The 16,886-nt window shown below is 34.4% G+C and overlaps 1 protein-coding gene across 1 annotated transcript in view; it reads right to left on the bottom strand.

Moving 5' to 3' along the window:
• ADAM23 (ADAM metallopeptidase domain 23) overlaps window positions 1–16,886 on the bottom strand; it is a 70,357-nt gene that overhangs the window by 13,619 nt on the left and 39,852 nt on the right. The window contains 11 exon segments of the mRNA XM_062004835.1: window positions 2,724–2,835; window positions 4,660–4,828; window positions 6,214–6,333; window positions 7,634–7,739; window positions 9,359–9,422; window positions 9,857–9,907; window positions 11,055–11,135; window positions 11,679–11,765; window positions 12,501–12,572; window positions 15,085–15,184; window positions 16,433–16,481. Of these exon segments, the coding sequence (XP_061860819.1) occupies window positions 2,724–2,835; window positions 4,660–4,828; window positions 6,214–6,333; window positions 7,634–7,739; window positions 9,359–9,422; window positions 9,857–9,907; window positions 11,055–11,135; window positions 11,679–11,765; window positions 12,501–12,572; window positions 15,085–15,184; window positions 16,433–16,481 (1,011 nt within the window).

Below are 16,886 nucleotides of genomic sequence, written 5' to 3'. Positions count from 1 at the left end.
GGCAACTCTTCTGAGAAAAAAGATCTATATATTTTCTATACTAAAGATTAAAAGTTTGATAAATTTATTGAGTCATAATAGACCACAAGCAAGCAGCTAAATTCTGTGGCTAATTAGAGATTTTTTAAGGGAACAAAAGTTTTATAGATGTCATGCTGAGTAATTCTTTTGTATTTTTTCCTGTTTCATAAATATACACACATAAACATATACACACATACACACACTTTAGACATGTTTTGTATTAAAAAAACCCAAACAGACACTACTCCATTCATGAAAGTGGCCTAATTCCGCAAGTTAAATTGCAAAGCAAGAATCTTGTGGGCCTATGGAGTCCTACTGATTTCAAAACCACTAACCAATACACTGAAGTAATTCAAAGTTTCTGGAGTAGCCAAAAACTAGCAGCAAAAAAAATTGTCTTCCCCAAACTACTCACATTCTGTGTAGGTCTGCTAGTACAGAAGACAGTAGGTTGCTGAGTTTAGAGTAATTCAGGACTCATAGATTAATACCAACATAATTAAGGACTGTTGATTTTTTAAATCATGAAATACAATATGGAGCCAAAAGCAATTGATAGAAAATGGGAAGGTCTGAAAAGGGCAGCAGCAGTAGTAGTTAATTCACAATTACCATAACAATACACCAGTAAATATCAATACTTCCTAGCTATACACACTCTAATTGTACTAACAAAAATGCCTGTATTTATGGTGAGAAAAATCTTAAATCTCTTAGGTGAATCTTCACATCATAAGTGTTCTGCTCTTGGAATGTAACAAAGGTCAAAGATAGGGCTAATGACAAACATGCACTTTGGTTTCTGTCTCAGACTTGTAAACTGGCACATGACACAGCAAGTATTGGAAAGAAGCGGAAATAAAGACTTAATGGAAACAAGTATGCTGGATCTTTACAATACAGAAAAATACTTCTGTAGTCTTCTGTCATCTTTTCAGAAAGGAGCTCCTCTGCTATCACACCAGGAGAGAGTATGGTAGCTGTTAGTGTTCAGGCTTGTAAATTAATTTCTAGGTGATTCAACATCAATAAATTACCTTAGAATTATCATTATAATAGAACGGTAGGGTAGGAAGGGACCTTTAGAGATCATCTAGTCCAACCCCCCTGCAGAAGCAGGTGTAAAATTAATCAAGCTTTTGAAATTAAGGCAGCTTATACAAAAACATATTCTTTTTGCAGAGGGCTCCATTGAAAAATGCCATCTAAACTTTATGTGTGTATCTACTGGCAGAAATCAGACTATTCACTTAGGAGTTTTTCCTCAAATATTTCTGCACTGACATAACAATTTTCATAAGTGTATTTCCATTCTGAATTAGACAAGTTAATCCAAATCATACACTCTGTGTTGCTTTTCCTATAGATTTTTCTACAAAGGAGGGAACTATTTCCTATTTACAGGATTTGGAAATGAGCAATATAAAATTCATGTACTCTCAATGTCACAACTGTAAATACTGTTCCCCTCATCCACACATAAAGACAATTAACCAGTTCTACAGTGCTGTTCTCTATTATCTGTGCAGCATTCCATAGTTAGGAAGGCTTTTATGGGAAATGGAATAACAAGTAGTTTTGTATTGCAGGATAAAAACCAGGCAGCTCTACACTGAATAGGAAGAAACTGCACAGATTCCTTAATACAAAACTGGACTGTTTCAGAGTGCCCTCTTCACAGTGGTAACTTGCTTCAAGATGATCTCATCAACAGTTCTGGAGGGACATACCAAAATCCTCTTCTCATTTGAAACCCTGGCTATTTTCAAGAGTAACAGATAGAATCTGAGCTCTAAGAATTACATTTTCAAACAACTCTAGCTTTTTTCCATCACCCTTGTACAAGGGATAGAAGAATCTGGAACTGGGTGTGTAGCAGAAAAATTTTGTTTGAGTTTCTCAGTTGTTTAATGGGAACTTTATCCTTGAATGCACAATTCTGGATAAATATAGTCTGATGTTGGACAGTGTCCTGATGAAAGACATCTTCCATCTTCCTGATGGAAGACATTAAAAAGTTAGACAGCACCATCCAAGGACATTCTTTGACAGAAAATTCAGAAAAAATCTCAAGTGCTTTTCTTCCCCTTTGAAAAACTTTTTTACGAATTATTTCCTCAGTAGCTCCTCTTTCATATGCAGTTGAAATATCTACTACATATATAAGCACAATAATCATAAGAATCATTTAAGTCATTAAAATTGTAATTTATTTCTTTTTCTTCCCATTGAAATTTGATTACAAGGAACCAAGGCTTTTTTCCCCACCAGGGGCACTCCACTTTTTTTTTTTTAATGCCCCAGCTCTCTGAATTAGCTGAGAACAACTAAGATAACTAGAAAAGTCTAGTAAAACAAATATTCAATTATCACATAAATAATGAGAACTACATTTAGTTATATTCCAACCACAAAGAAAAAGACTGTAAAAAGAAATAAGGGATAAAGGAAAAAACAGGAAGTATATATCACTACCTGTTGAAACCTTACCCAAATTTAAGTTAGAAAAATAAAAGTTTAATCAAGTCTCAAAGCAAAAAGATCTACTTCATCTACACAAAGCACATTTTTGGTGTCTGGGACTACACAGGACTGAACAATAGTATTCTCTTTCTATATGCTAATTTTACTACCATGTATCAATGGAAAAATGTTATAAATACTTGAAAGAACATCAAAACTGAAATCACACAAACCCTTGGGTCCTTCATCCTTCTTGCTACCAGTATCCCTGATAGGATCATCAATACTGCAGTCTGTCCCTGCCCAGGAGAAATTACAAATGCAAGTGGCTTCATTACTACAAACCTGGAAAAGAAAATAAATGACAGCATTATTAAGTCTACTTAACTTGTAATTAGGTATTTAATTCACAGAATAAAACTTATTAATTTCTATACTGTAACGATAGCACCAGGTGTTTAGAATGAGTATAATACATCAATAACCCCTCTAAATATACTCAGATGCTAGGAAAAGCAGGAGTGTTCCCAGTCATTCCACCATCACTTGCACTACACATCTGCTTAGGATGTAAAAAAAAATAACAGAAGTTCTCATCCTTATCTAGACTAGTTAGACATTCACTAATCAACTGCCTAGGCTCTGAGTCTGGATGTCCAAAAGAACACAAGCATTTGCATTTAAAAGGTTCAAGACGTGGTCATTCTTTACAACCTCTCATTTACAGCCTGCCTCTATGTAGAAAAAATAGTATGATTTTCATTAGTTTTGTTGACAATTTTTTCTAAGCTGCAATGAGAAGTGCTTGCTTATCCTCTAGAAAGAGAGAAAATAGTCTTTTCTAAGTCTACAATTAGTTAAAAGGACTCTAAAAAAGGACTTAGGACTCATTAAAATTGGCAGTACATTTATCAGCTACAGGAAACCTATACAGCTGACAAAACACCAAATCAATAACAAGAGTTAATAGCTATACACTCTCCATATGAACAAGAGCATAGAATGTGTTGCTAGAAAAGGTTACCAAGAAAAAAAGCATGACACAAGAAATAGACACAGAACAAGAATGAAGTTTTGATTATGTGACTAGAAGGGGAGTCAATCATTAAGCATCAGCTAATAATGTCTTTTTGGCACTGGAACATAAGGTCACAAATACCTTCCCTCTCTCCCCGAAAAAACCCTACAAGTTACTACAAGAAAGTAGTACGTGTTTTTTTTTTTTTAAACTTAACTTTTATCTCACTATGCTTCTTAAAGAAATCACTGAAGAGACTTATCTAGGAAGCCGAAGATAAATATATCTTATGGTAGGTTGATCAGCCAAGGTATTTTTAAGTTATGAACTGGAATAATCCAAAGCAAAATAAAGATGGTAACAGTTCTCTCAACACTTATGTCACTCCGTAAAAGTACCAAGAAGATTTCCAGTTCTCCTAGATCCTTCACTTTCCAATTTTAAAATTTTTCTTCTTAATTTTGGACCAAATCTTCTGTGAAGCACTCAAATACATCTTCAATTCCTCATAAAAATAAGAAAAAAATGCAAACACACCTTCTTGTATAAAGTGGAAAGGTTTTATCAGTATTACAGTTAGGACATGGCACAGTGAAGCAGTTCATCAAAATAGACCTAGTGTCTTGGACAAACAGACTTAATTGGTAGAATAACTGAGTGTAAAATACCTGAATGTAAAATGATACACTTTGTGTCTGTTTGAAAAGACTATATCATCTCTTTTGTGATCCCAACAGTTGAGAATTTTAATTACTTAAGTAATAAATCAATATAAATTCATATAATTCATATAAACTCATGAACATAAGACCAACTTCATAAAAGGTGTTAATATCCAGGAAAAAGCATATTTCAGGCAAGCAGCCTGAAATATGGAGACTACATTACCAAAGTCTTTACCGTAACTGATGTCAGAGCTCCTCCTTGCCAATAACAAAACCCACACTTTGGATATAATTTTAAATTAATTGGACAAATTTGCTTTTTAAAATTTTCTCTGCGCTTTGTAGAATGGCAGTCTGCTCTTCAATCTAACATTGGTGTTTTCAGAACACTTAGAAACACTTTCAGGTAGATAAGTCCACCAGAGGGTACATTAAGATCAGAGGCAGCTGAAGCAGCATAGCTGCTTGCTCCCGGTACAGACTCACCCCATGACCAGAACAGACTTTTCCATTAGAACCAATGGGACAGCTGCTTATGTTCAAGGACTGAATTGGCAGGCACTTTTTATCCAGACACATCATGTGAGGTCCACATGGAGCTCCATCCTCCACGTAACCTAAATCTGTATCATCATCTAAAAGAACATGAGCACCACTAGGAAAAATAAGTTTTAAGATATTATTAGTGTTGTGACTGTAGTATTCTGAAAACATTAATCATGTCAATGTAGATACTAGAACCCTCATACCTTTCTCTCATTCACACATGCAGACAGAACAAAATTACAAAGTTTTTCTCTCTGTCTGCAGTGTTGTGAATGGATTCCAGTTGTGAGACTAAAAGTAAATCTAGGTAATGACTTAAATACTCAGAAAGGGCACCTTAGGCTTTGGGGTTTTTTTAATAGTCTTTGATGAGCTATGCTTCTCCCCTCACCAAATGCTGTGAAATAGTGTTGCTAGAAAAAAATTTCAAAATCTAGCTTTCCGTCCACTGCAGGGCCGCCAAGATGATCAGGGCAATGGAACATCTTTCATATGAGGAAAGGCTGCAGGATCTGGGGCTGTTTAGTCTGGAGAAGAGGAGATTGAGAGGAGATCTTATTAACATTTATAAATATTTAAAGGATGGATGTCAGGAGGTTGGGGCATCCCTTTTTTTCTATAGTAGCTAGCAACAGGACAAGGGGTAATGGGATGAAGCTGAAACACAGAAAGTTCCACTTAAATATAAGAAAAAGCTATTTCACTGTGAGGGTGAGGGAGCCCTTGCCCAGGCTGCCCAGGGAGGGTGTGGAGTCTCCTTCCTTGGAGGTCTTCAAGACCCACCTGGACATGTTCCTATGTGACCTGATCTAGGTGAACCTGCTTCTGCAAGGGGATTGGACTAGATGATTTCTAAAGGTCCCTTCCAACCCCTACCATTCTGTGATTCTATGATTCTATGATCTGATGACATTTAAATAAAAATACTAGTGAAATAATAGAAGAGTTAAGAATCATTGTTCACTCAGGACTTCACTCTGTAAAAGAGCATTCTTAGCACAACAGCAATGTTGCCAATGTCTTTAAAACAGAAATCTAGTGTTGTGCACAGTAGACTAAAATTCATTTACCTGCCTGTTAACTGAACTGTAGCTTAACATCTTATCCTCTTCCGTTTCCTCTCTCTCAGCCTCACTTTCCTGCAGCTATTTCTCTGAATATATAATACTTAAAATCATCATGTTTAATATATGGATCTCTGCCAGTTAGAGACTCCTTCCTCCCCACAAAAATATAATGCTGACCATTAAATGCTGACTGTGAAGTTCTGCTGTTGGAAGGATCAGAAGGAGTAATCAGGAGGATAACCCATATTTTGCCCTATTTAGATGTGGAATATGAGGCTTTTTAATCAAAAGAAATGCCACTCAGAACAATGATTTTGCTGTAAAATTTATATTACCTAAAAATAATAGAAGCCTAGAAATCATAGAGACTTGATTCAGTTGGGTTTAACAGAGCAAAATCATGCTGGAACACTGCATTGTGTTTTACCTGCAGTCCACTATTCGTCCTTGATGATAAAAAGAATTTGGAATAATTTCTCCTTGAACTTGACCAACTCGTGGAACTTTAGTGAGATTGGTACAGAGCAAAAAGCCACAGAAAATATCACTGAAAAATGAAAACATAAGTAAAAAAGTTACTGGAAGAATATGAAGTAAAAAGAAAGACTGGCAATGATGGTGCTGATCACATTAAGTAATATGCTACCATAAGCCACATGATAGATTTTCAGAGTACAAGTCTAGAAATATTATTTGATAGAAAAGAGGCAGAAATAAGTAACTGTACACTCTAAAGCACTAGTGAATGTTCACACAAATAAAAACCTCTGCTCTAAACACAACATAGTACAATTAAGAGGAGTCAAACTGTACAAAGCTTTGTTGTAGCAGGCTAAACTACATTTCTCTGCTCTCCAGCAGCTTGGAAGCCACACAGTAATGTGAAGTTTGAATTTCTAATTTGACTTTATTTCCCTTGCAGAAACCATAAGAAACCTAACAAAACCATAAGAATCATTAGCATGCAGTGCGTGTGTCTCAATTTTGGCAGAATCTGCTTTATTTCATGTCATTTTATATGTGCAATCTTTAATAGAAGGATACCAGCTTAAAACTTCCAGCCTACTCTAACTGTCCTAAGTCACAGAGGTAGCCGGATGAATGCTGGAAGTTGTCTTTGTTAAAGTTGAAAAAAATTTAAACAGCCCCTTCAGCTAGACCATTTTTTTTGCATCTCTCTACTGACCAAGAAAACCTTTTATACAAATGAGAGTTTTAATCTACATACCCGAACAAGATTATTCTCATCTATATATTATTTTTAAAAAATGATTAAACAATTCATTATGATGCTACCTGAAAAATGAATCATGCAATAAAAAAAAAAATAAGTGGCACTTGACAAATGTCAAATAGTCAATGAAGAAAAACAACATTCTGAGACGGAAATTATTATAAGCATAGTTAAAAGTTACAAAATAGGTAAATGTATCAGGAGAAGTTAACATTTATCCACTAATGAGCATTAACTTGAAAAGTAAATTTACTCAAATATCCAACTAGTAATGATCACATAAAAAAAGAATCAGTCATTTTCCCTATAGCATCCAAGTGTTTAGTAGTCGTCTCTGGTCAAAAATAAAAGTTGGAACAAACTTGAATAGCCTGTCCCTCAGCTTCTCTGAAAGAATTGAAGTCACAGTACGTTCTTCTGAAAATCTTGAATTCTTGGTATTGCTGAGTCACCCGTGGATTTGTCAGAATGGAACTCTTTCAAACCTTACGAGGGGAGGAAGATTCAAAATAATGTGAAAATAAACTGATGAAATCTTCATGAAAAAGTAGGCAATATTGAACCAGTATTAATCTATTTAAAATACAAATATTTTCTACCAAGTTCAACTTACTGTTTGCTACACTGAATCCATCGGTCCCCATCCTTTCCACAGTTTCCCTTTTTTGTGCCTTCTGTATTAAGCTTTTCATAACAAAATTTGTCAGATCCTGAAGACTCTGTTCATGAGGAAAAAAGGAATGTACTTCCCATTGGCAACTTGAGAGCTCTGAAAATCTATATAATATATTGCAACTCTATTTTTTTGATCCAGAACATAAATCTAACAGCATGTGTATGTACACAGATGGCATTTTCCACTGACTACAGTGGGAACCTAGCAGACCGAACTGCAATACCTACAGAGGGCTTTTCTAAAATCATGTTCTATGTTCAAAACATGCTCTGAACTCTTAAAAAAGAAGTAGTGTCCACAGTGTATTTATTGTCTTCTGCATTTGAATTTATCTATGATCTAATTTTTTTCATAATGGTTGCACATAGATTTAATCTAGTTGTTTTCCCTGCAATTAATCCTGATCTGTATTTCAGGAGATTAAAGATTTGATATATGGCATATACTATAAGCATATATTCTGACACCAACTCAATGATTATTTTATTTTTCACTAAGTTCATGAAGAAGAAAAGGTTGAATAGTCAGAGTGTAATTTCTACTGCTTTTTAAGAGTAGAAATTTGAACTAATAGGTTTAAAACTACAATTATTTACTAACAACCCTATTTGTTTTTTTCTAAAAATCCACTTAAGAAAAAAGAAAAGCAAAAGAACTATACAGAGGAAGACAAAATATTGAAGACAGTGTCGTTTCAGTAAATAAACTAAGTATTTTAAAGTATAGTCATGTAAAATACAAATAAATTAGTTAAAAATACCTATTGCCTTTAACATTATCAATAAACGTGATGTGCCAACAAAAAACTCAAAAAAGCATCAGAAGACAAAGAAAATGTTGTCTCCATCCAATTTTACGCTTTTATATAGCATCTTTTGTATTGTACAAGACAAGTGGGAAAACTATATTCCCCTGCTCTCATCTTTGTTAGACTGGAATGATTCTTCTGCCTCAAACAGGTGGTGTCAGTGGCAGTTATGATTAGACAAAATGAACAAGAAAACATTAAGCACTAGAGAGTACAGGCAGCCTGATAGTTCTGCTCTGCTGAACTGTCTCAAAGTCTGCACACAGCATTTATCTGCTCTCAGCTGCAAGCTAAATCCATTGCAACTGCAATTCTATCCTACTCAAGGCCCCTGGGCTTAAATTTGTACTACATATTTCTACTTCACACCAAAGTACTAATTTTCCTCATGGTATAGGATGGTGTAGAAAAGAGCAGCAAGGTGGAACTGCTTTAGCATGATAAATGGAATGGACAACTCCCATTAAAAAAAGTCAAAAACACCTGTTTTGAGCTATAACAAAAATATCTTCAAAACCATTCCCCTTACCCTGCCCCCCCACCTCAACAGTAACTCAAAGGTGACAATGTCTTGTATGTTTTCTCATCTAATTTCACCAGAGTCCACCATTTGCTGCCCTGCCTATATCTGCAAACATGTCACATGAGAATCACCTCACTGGCATCACTCTCAAACACACATACAACTCACAATCTCATTTGTCAACTACACTACAGTTTCTCACTGCAGTCTATGCTACTGAGCAAAAAACTTAAATTTATAGCAGCATGAACAAAAATAAAAACACTAAAAATACAAAACAAAGGCAGGAATCAACCAGAAATAAAATGTGTTGAAGGTAAAGTCAACCTACTAGATCCCCAGATATATTTGCACTGATTATCTCTTGTCTTGCATTCACCGTTATAGCAACGACCCTAAAGAAAACACAACATGTTAGCAATGATAACTGACACTAGTTTGTTTTCTTCCCCTCCTCCAACAAATGTCTTGATTCTTCACATATGTATTGGGATGTATAATAGCTTTCACGAATTTGAGTAGATGGAATACACATTTTGGCCCAGATTCTCAGTCCCACCAGTTGCTTTATTCATCTCATTTACATAGTTGTAAAGAACTTTTTACACAGCATGTAATAAAAGGTCTACACGTAAGGATACCAAGTAGATCTTACTCAAACTAGAAATTTTAAGTATTCATAGAGTGCATAAACCAGAATTACCACTCATGTCTGAAAGACAACATTTAGGAAGAAATCTAGAATATAAGATTAAATAAAAATATGAAGACTTTTGTATTTGGTTAGTTTCTATTTGCTGATGTGCAGTGATTTTAAAGCATTGCATACCTGATTTGAATCACAGGCATATCCATCTTGTTTATGAAGATTTGGTGGACACTGAAAAAAAAAATTCATTGAATTTACTGTAATAATACAAAGTATCATATATGGATTTTTCCAACTTTTAAAAGACAACTGCTAAACATCTAAAGGAGTTAGATAACAATTAGTGCAGGATTCTAGCTACACATACAAATGAAAAAATTATCATCTTGAGCCATGAAATACAAGGTTTGAGACAAACTTCCTGTATATTTTAAATACAAATTAAGAATTTGCAAAACAATTGTGTCAGTAACAGGATATTTGATAGCTAATATTGGGGCCATGTTTGCAACACTGCCAATGCATTCACTTCAGTAAGTAAGTAAGCAAGCACCTAGTTGTTGCCTACTAGTCTACTGCTTACACAGCCGTGGGTCTTTTATGTTGTTCTTCTCTTGGCTTTGGAAATCTTTTTGATATGAACAAGTCATTAGACCCATAAGTCTCAAACTACTAAAGATAAAAGCAGGTCTTTCTCAAAATCTTTTTTGCATCAAAAAGCACCTGTGAAGATTTGACACAGGCACACTGTTGCAATGTACTATATTAGCCAACACTCTGAGGGCAGCCTTTTTATCTTAAGAAAGCCCATCTCTCACTAAGAACGCTCCATCTACAGAATAAAAGATTTACAGTTAGATCTCAGCAATAGCTACTTATCTGTAAGTGTGAATGTCTCAGATGATAATATATAGATTACTGTTAATTTACTGTTAATATGATTATATAAATTACTGTTAATTGATTCTATAATCAATTAGTGATTTTCTACATTTGTATTTTAAACTATGTCCTAAAATCTTTGTATGCCTTCACATTTGTGGTGTATTCTCAGTACTTACAGTACAGATCAGGTAAAGCATAAAAGATGTTATCTGACAAACAATATTCAGATCCACAAAACCTCACAAGTTTTTTAAAAACAAAAAAGACTACAGAAGTCATTATTTTGACATCGACTTAGATTTTTTTGGGGGGTTATGGTGGTTTATTCTTGTGTTTTAAAAAATTTGTTAGGTTTAAAATATACTGGCCTACAGTTATTTGTGGGTATATAAGAGTGTAGTTTCTTAATCTGGATCTTCCCCTCTTAAATCCATATAAAATGAATGCAAACATACATCATTAGTGTAAGCAGAGAAAGCTTTTGCACACATACCTGGCCAGAATCTCCAGGGCAGAACTCTGCAATATCACATTCATTCACTGCATATCGACAGTCATAGCCTCGTGGGAAAAACTAGAAAATTAATAATATAGTTCAAGACAAAGATTATGTCAAATAAAAATTAAAGATTCCTGTTTGGAATTTTTCATTTTAACACTCTGTAAACACTATGCTCACATATATTTGTCTTTGTTTGTTTGTTTGGCTAACAACAGAATATTACAATTGCAATAGTTGTTTCAACTGAAAGTGTTGAAAAAGATTTCAGTTTATTAACATTTTAAAGGCTAAACTGAAGTATATAATACTTCTAAAATTCAGAGGTTTTTTTCATCTCTGATATATAGAATCATAGAATGGTAGGGTTGGAAGGGACCTTTAAAGATGATCTATTCCAAACCCCCTGCAGAAGCAGCTAAATGCAAATAAAACACATTTTTTACATGTATACCTATCCAACGTAATCTGTTCTCTTTATATTTGGGGCAATAACCACATTATTAGACTGGAATAACAGTCAGTGTACATAAGCCATTCTTTTTCATTCCACATAAAACACACATGACATCCATGGGCAACTGGAAAGAACAACAGATACACTGCAGAGACACTCACAAGACATGATGTATTACAGCAGGGTCCATCGCTACAATGAGCTCCATTAGAAAGTGAGCACTTCTTACAACAGTCTGCATAACATTCCTGAAGAAAATATTATGTGCATTTTTAATTTTCCATTTTATAAGTTTTTTTCTTCACAAACTTTCCAACAAACTGTTAAATAGCAATAGACAAAAGATTCAGTTCAGCACTGACAACTTGAAATTATCAACTGGAAGAATCCTTTCCAACACCTGAATACTAAAGTAAAGGGAAAATAGTAACATATGTGCCATAAAAATTGGATTCACACCTTTTGAAGCCTCTTCACAGATGTGACGTTTAGTTAAATTGCTTTAAATGCAGAACAAAGACGGGTCTAATTCTGTTTCAATACTAGCACTGGGACTCAAAGCAACAGAGCAGATTTTTGCAAAAAAAAATGTCTTGGAATATTTCTATAATTGAGAAAAAAGCAACAGTTTCCATATGCTGTCTGAATACAGACATCTATCTTCAAAGCACAGATATGGAGTGACACTCCAGGCACATCACCCAGGAAACGTAAAGGGATATGTATTTCTATACAGTGCAATTTAAAAATTACTGGGAAACTGTTAGATCTTGTCATTAGTATGACATGGAGACTGTTCAGAGGAAACTCTGTCTTTGCACTCATTGTCACTTGAAAAAATGTTTTAGCACAGTCTTTTAAGTTGTTCCCTAACAATAGGCAAAACAATTTCCATAACCTGTCCCCTTCTCTTACCAACCATACAATTTACCTGAAGATGTTTTGTAAGAAAGATTTGTGGAGTAATACATAACTCTACTTGCCATTCGGAAACCGCAGTCACATTCTTCTCCTGCTTCTACATATCCATTTCCACACTCAGTGTTTTCAAAGAGCTGAAAGCAAAAAAAAAGCCCCCCCCCCCAAAGTAAGAATAAAAGCAGTATCAAATCACTTTTCTGTCACATATAGCTTATTTCTGCAATGCCACGGAAATAAGCTCAGAATATATATGCCATGCTACCACAATGGGTAAGAGAGAATGTTTTTCAAGTGCTGATTCTCAGAATTGTTAAGACATGAAAGATACACAGCTAAATCACTTGATTATTAGCCTTCTTCAGAAGAAGATTGATTTTACAAAAGTGTGATAAATAGAGACAAAATAAAATAATTCTCAAGAGGATATCCTATTCTATGGATTCCAACTTCTCTGACAATTCCTCCAGGAAACCAGTCAGTAATCTGGGTTCTACTGAAGTACCAGTACTTTCCGATGCAATGAGTTGCTGTTGAATCCAGTGTTAACATGTTTTGGCATGAAAACATTAAGAAACATTGTGAAAAGGAAGTGCTATATGCCTTATTAGTAAGTTAGAGTAATAATCATATATAGTGTTAAACAGTTAGTCCAGATATGCACAGTACAGATAAATTCTAGAGTTCAGGATGATATAGGTTCTATATTGGTTTCACATATCATAATTTTGATTGAGGTAATTTAAGATATTTTCCCATCTTGTCACAGAAATAATTTTGCAAAAACTTTGTCTGTTTTCAACATAATAATTCTGCTTCACAATCATGTAAGAACATCTCAAATTTAACTGGGATAATAACAACAGAAACACATTAATCGTTAGAATCTGGTTGCAACAAGAAGTTAAAAGTTTAAAAGTTAACATGAGAATAAATAAATCTCCAGCTCGATGAGGGTGAAAGCTGCAAGTAAACACATTCTTTCTGCATCAGCTTAGTGGCAGTACAGATGTTGAGGACCATCAAGACATGAGATGTAACATTTAATACAATATAAATTTATAAACTTAGATGGAATTCTTTGATTCTTTGAGGTGAGGGGGGAAGGTATCATAATGCCTAATCAAAAAGAAAGAAAGCATTTCACTTTTGTTGCATAAACTACATAGGTAATTGATAGCACCTACAATTTTGAGTGCCAGAAGCAAAATTACAGTGAAGCCATATCCTTATGTACATTCTTCACTAATAATGTCAATTTGACTCAGAAAAAGGGGTTTTTTTTAATCTCTATAAGCCATTGTTACTACTATGCTTCAGTGGAAACAGCAAGATCTCTTATTCTGAACATGAAATTCAGTTTTCCATCAGACAGATCTGGTTACCTGACCTGTAGCTCATACCAAAAACAGGTCAACCAGAGAGGAATGTAAGAAAATATCAGAACACAAGGAATTAATCAGATATTCATACACAGCGCATAACAGGTTATCATTAAAAGTGACATCATGGTGACTGCTTATGACATCTACATTTTATTTACCTTAACACACCACTTTCTACATTTCCTTCCAACCTTCAAATACAAATTTTCAAAATATTGCATGACTTTTTCCCCCCAAAGTACTTCAAAGCTCTGAAACACCAACACAGGTAATATATAAAGATAATTCTCCTTGGAAAATTTTCGCAGAAGTAAACCAGATTTTTATTCTGTATACAGTCAATTTGACAATTTGTTGCTAGATTACCATCATGCAAAAAAAAAAAAAAAAAAAAGCTGTGCTTTCCTTTCTTCCTACTTTTTTTTCTGTAAGAATTATTATGTTCTTATTCTATAAGCAAAGACTGCTACCCTATGAAAAGATTAAAAAACATTCTAACAAGCAAAAATCTGTCAGTTAATTGTGCAAGGTGAAGGTCTACTAAAGGATACAGCACAGTAAACAGAACAGCCTAATAGTCTCATGTGGGATGAGGACAGCAAGTTTGACACCATGAGTAAATAGAATATTATCAACTTGGCTTGAACTTTGTGAAAGAGACACATAGAATACTTTTATACTACTCAGCTTTAGCAGGACGTCATGTGATCAATTGCCTTAGAAAAAAATATGACCTTGATAAGATTTAGGTGAAAAAAACAATGGATGGTACAAGTTACAGAGCTCGATAGATGTACATCTGAAATTAAATGAAGTTATCTTTGAGAAAAAACACAAGCTGTCTATATGTGGTAAGCTATCAATTTCTAATTCCTAGTGTGGTAACACATTCTCTTTAATCATCTCAGACCAAAAGTCCAAGAATTGAGTTTATGTGAAGCATGTACTACAACCTCACCTCCAGATTAATTTTATACTCCTTCCAGCTTAATAAATAGTGCATTTATGCAGAATGTATCTATCTGTGAAAAATCAACTGCAACGTTTGTCATTATTTGAACAGGAAGAATTGACAGAAAACAAGTTTCACTTCGAGGTTATTGTTAAATGTTATGGGAATGAGTAGTCATCTCATTGTGTCGGTATTTTCTTGAGGATAGTTGTAGACCTTTGAGTAAATTTGGGTAGATATAGGTGTTATCAAAATTATTACATTTTCATTATAATGTTTAGCAGAGATGCTGACTACCAACATATTTATTACCTTTGTTGGCCTGTTGAAAAGACAGGCACCTCCACCACGAAGTAAAAATTCTTTGTATTCTGCAATGCTGCATTTGGAGAATTTCCTGGAATGGTATACCCTAAAAAGGCAAATAATTAGCTGAGTAAATGCCTTGAAACACCAACAGTTACTAGAAGGGGTGGAAGAGTGACAGCATTTTCTTAATACTGTAAATTCCAGTTTCCTACAATCACTGTGTGCAACAGCACGTCAAGCTCAGTCTTATCCTCAAATAATAAAATCAGAACAGAAAAAGTTTTAAACATTCTGCATTTCTATATTTTCATTATACAGAAACCATGGTCTTCTAATCTTCTTAATAATGTGAAACCTCATTATCATAACAGCTGCTATAAACTCTCTAGATTGCATGCATAATCAAATATTCTCTTGGGTTTCTTCTCCCTGCAGCTTCAGTTTAAGAGATTCCAGTTCCCTCATTTCGTGACAAGATTTCAAGATGTTCAATTCATCTGATCCTGCTAATAAAGTTAGTTTAAAAAGTAAAAGTAATTGTAATCAAAAGATCACCTGTATAGAGTAGACTAAAAAAAACCCAACACTTTGCCCAAATCTCATCTCTGATTTTGGCCTTAAGAATATGTCTAGAGAACAGATCATGGTACTACTACTTGCAAATTATTTTTCTATCTTCCAACAATTTTCAGTTCAATTACTTTGTCAGGAAGCATTGTTTTGCCTTACTTAATAATCTTAATTGTATTTCCCCCAAGAAAAGTAGCTACAAAATGCTACAGCAAGAAGTTTCACAGCTTAATTACAGACGGGTAGAAGAACAATTTAATCGTGGTTTTTGTCAGCTATTTGCTAGTCTCATTTCATATCTTCCAAGCTCTCACACTGGAAGACACACTAATCATTTGCCAATTGTTTGCTCAAAACAATTTTGAAGGAATTGGGGGAAAAATAATTAAAATTAGGAGGAAAACAGAAGTATCACTTATCAAAACTGTATAGTAACATTTTTTCCACTACATGTAAAAAGTATAATTGGATTTATTTAACGAAAAGTATGTATTCTTTACTTTTCAAATATTTTAAGTATAGCAAAGCATTAGTGAATACAGTGCATTGCACTTCAAAAGATAAGATTTATAAATAAGTTAATAAAATGTGAATAGCAAAGGGAATTAATTGCTGAAAATTTAAACTATTGATCTATATGTTTGGCTTGTTTCACCTGCTTCTAGTTTTTCCTTTAGTAGTACTAAAATACATGGACAAAACCCAGTACGTAAATATTTATGTCATGAGGTAAACTACAAACTCATTCCAGAGTCCTCAATTACTGATAGTTATGACCTACCCTGTTTCCTCCATGATGCAACCACCCCAGGATTCAGTGCAGTCACACTCTTCTCAGACAAGACCAAAATGTAATGGAAAAGGAAAGCAGTTATAAATATGCATACAAAAAATATAAAGTGCTAACTATAAAAATGGACCATAACTAATTATACAAAGATTAGATGGTTGCTTGGTTCTACAGACTCTAGTCCTAAAAAAGAAATCAGCTCAGTTGAAGAGATACTAATATATCTAACAGAAAACTGGTGCTTTCCAATTACTCTATGTGCAGGTTCTTTGAATGGACACAAAGTTTCAGGCAATACAGAAAGCTAAAAATAGATGGCAACATTCTCCCTGTATGCTACACACAGGTTTCCCTGGACAGGTGCGGGAGGCTCCTCCCCAGTTTGGCTCTTTCTCAGGGTGGTCAGCCTTCCGTATCTCAGCCCAGTGTGCAGATGAAGGGCACT

Source organism: Colius striatus, chromosome 11 (assembly GCF_028858725.1).
Source record: "Colius striatus isolate bColStr4 chromosome 11, bColStr4.1.hap1, whole genome shotgun sequence".
In the NCBI taxonomy this organism is placed as follows: domain Eukaryota; kingdom Metazoa; phylum Chordata; class Aves; order Coliiformes; family Coliidae; genus Colius; species Colius striatus.
Note: the sequence above shows the minus strand (reverse complement) of the source record. Positions and strands in the feature narration are given on the sequence as shown.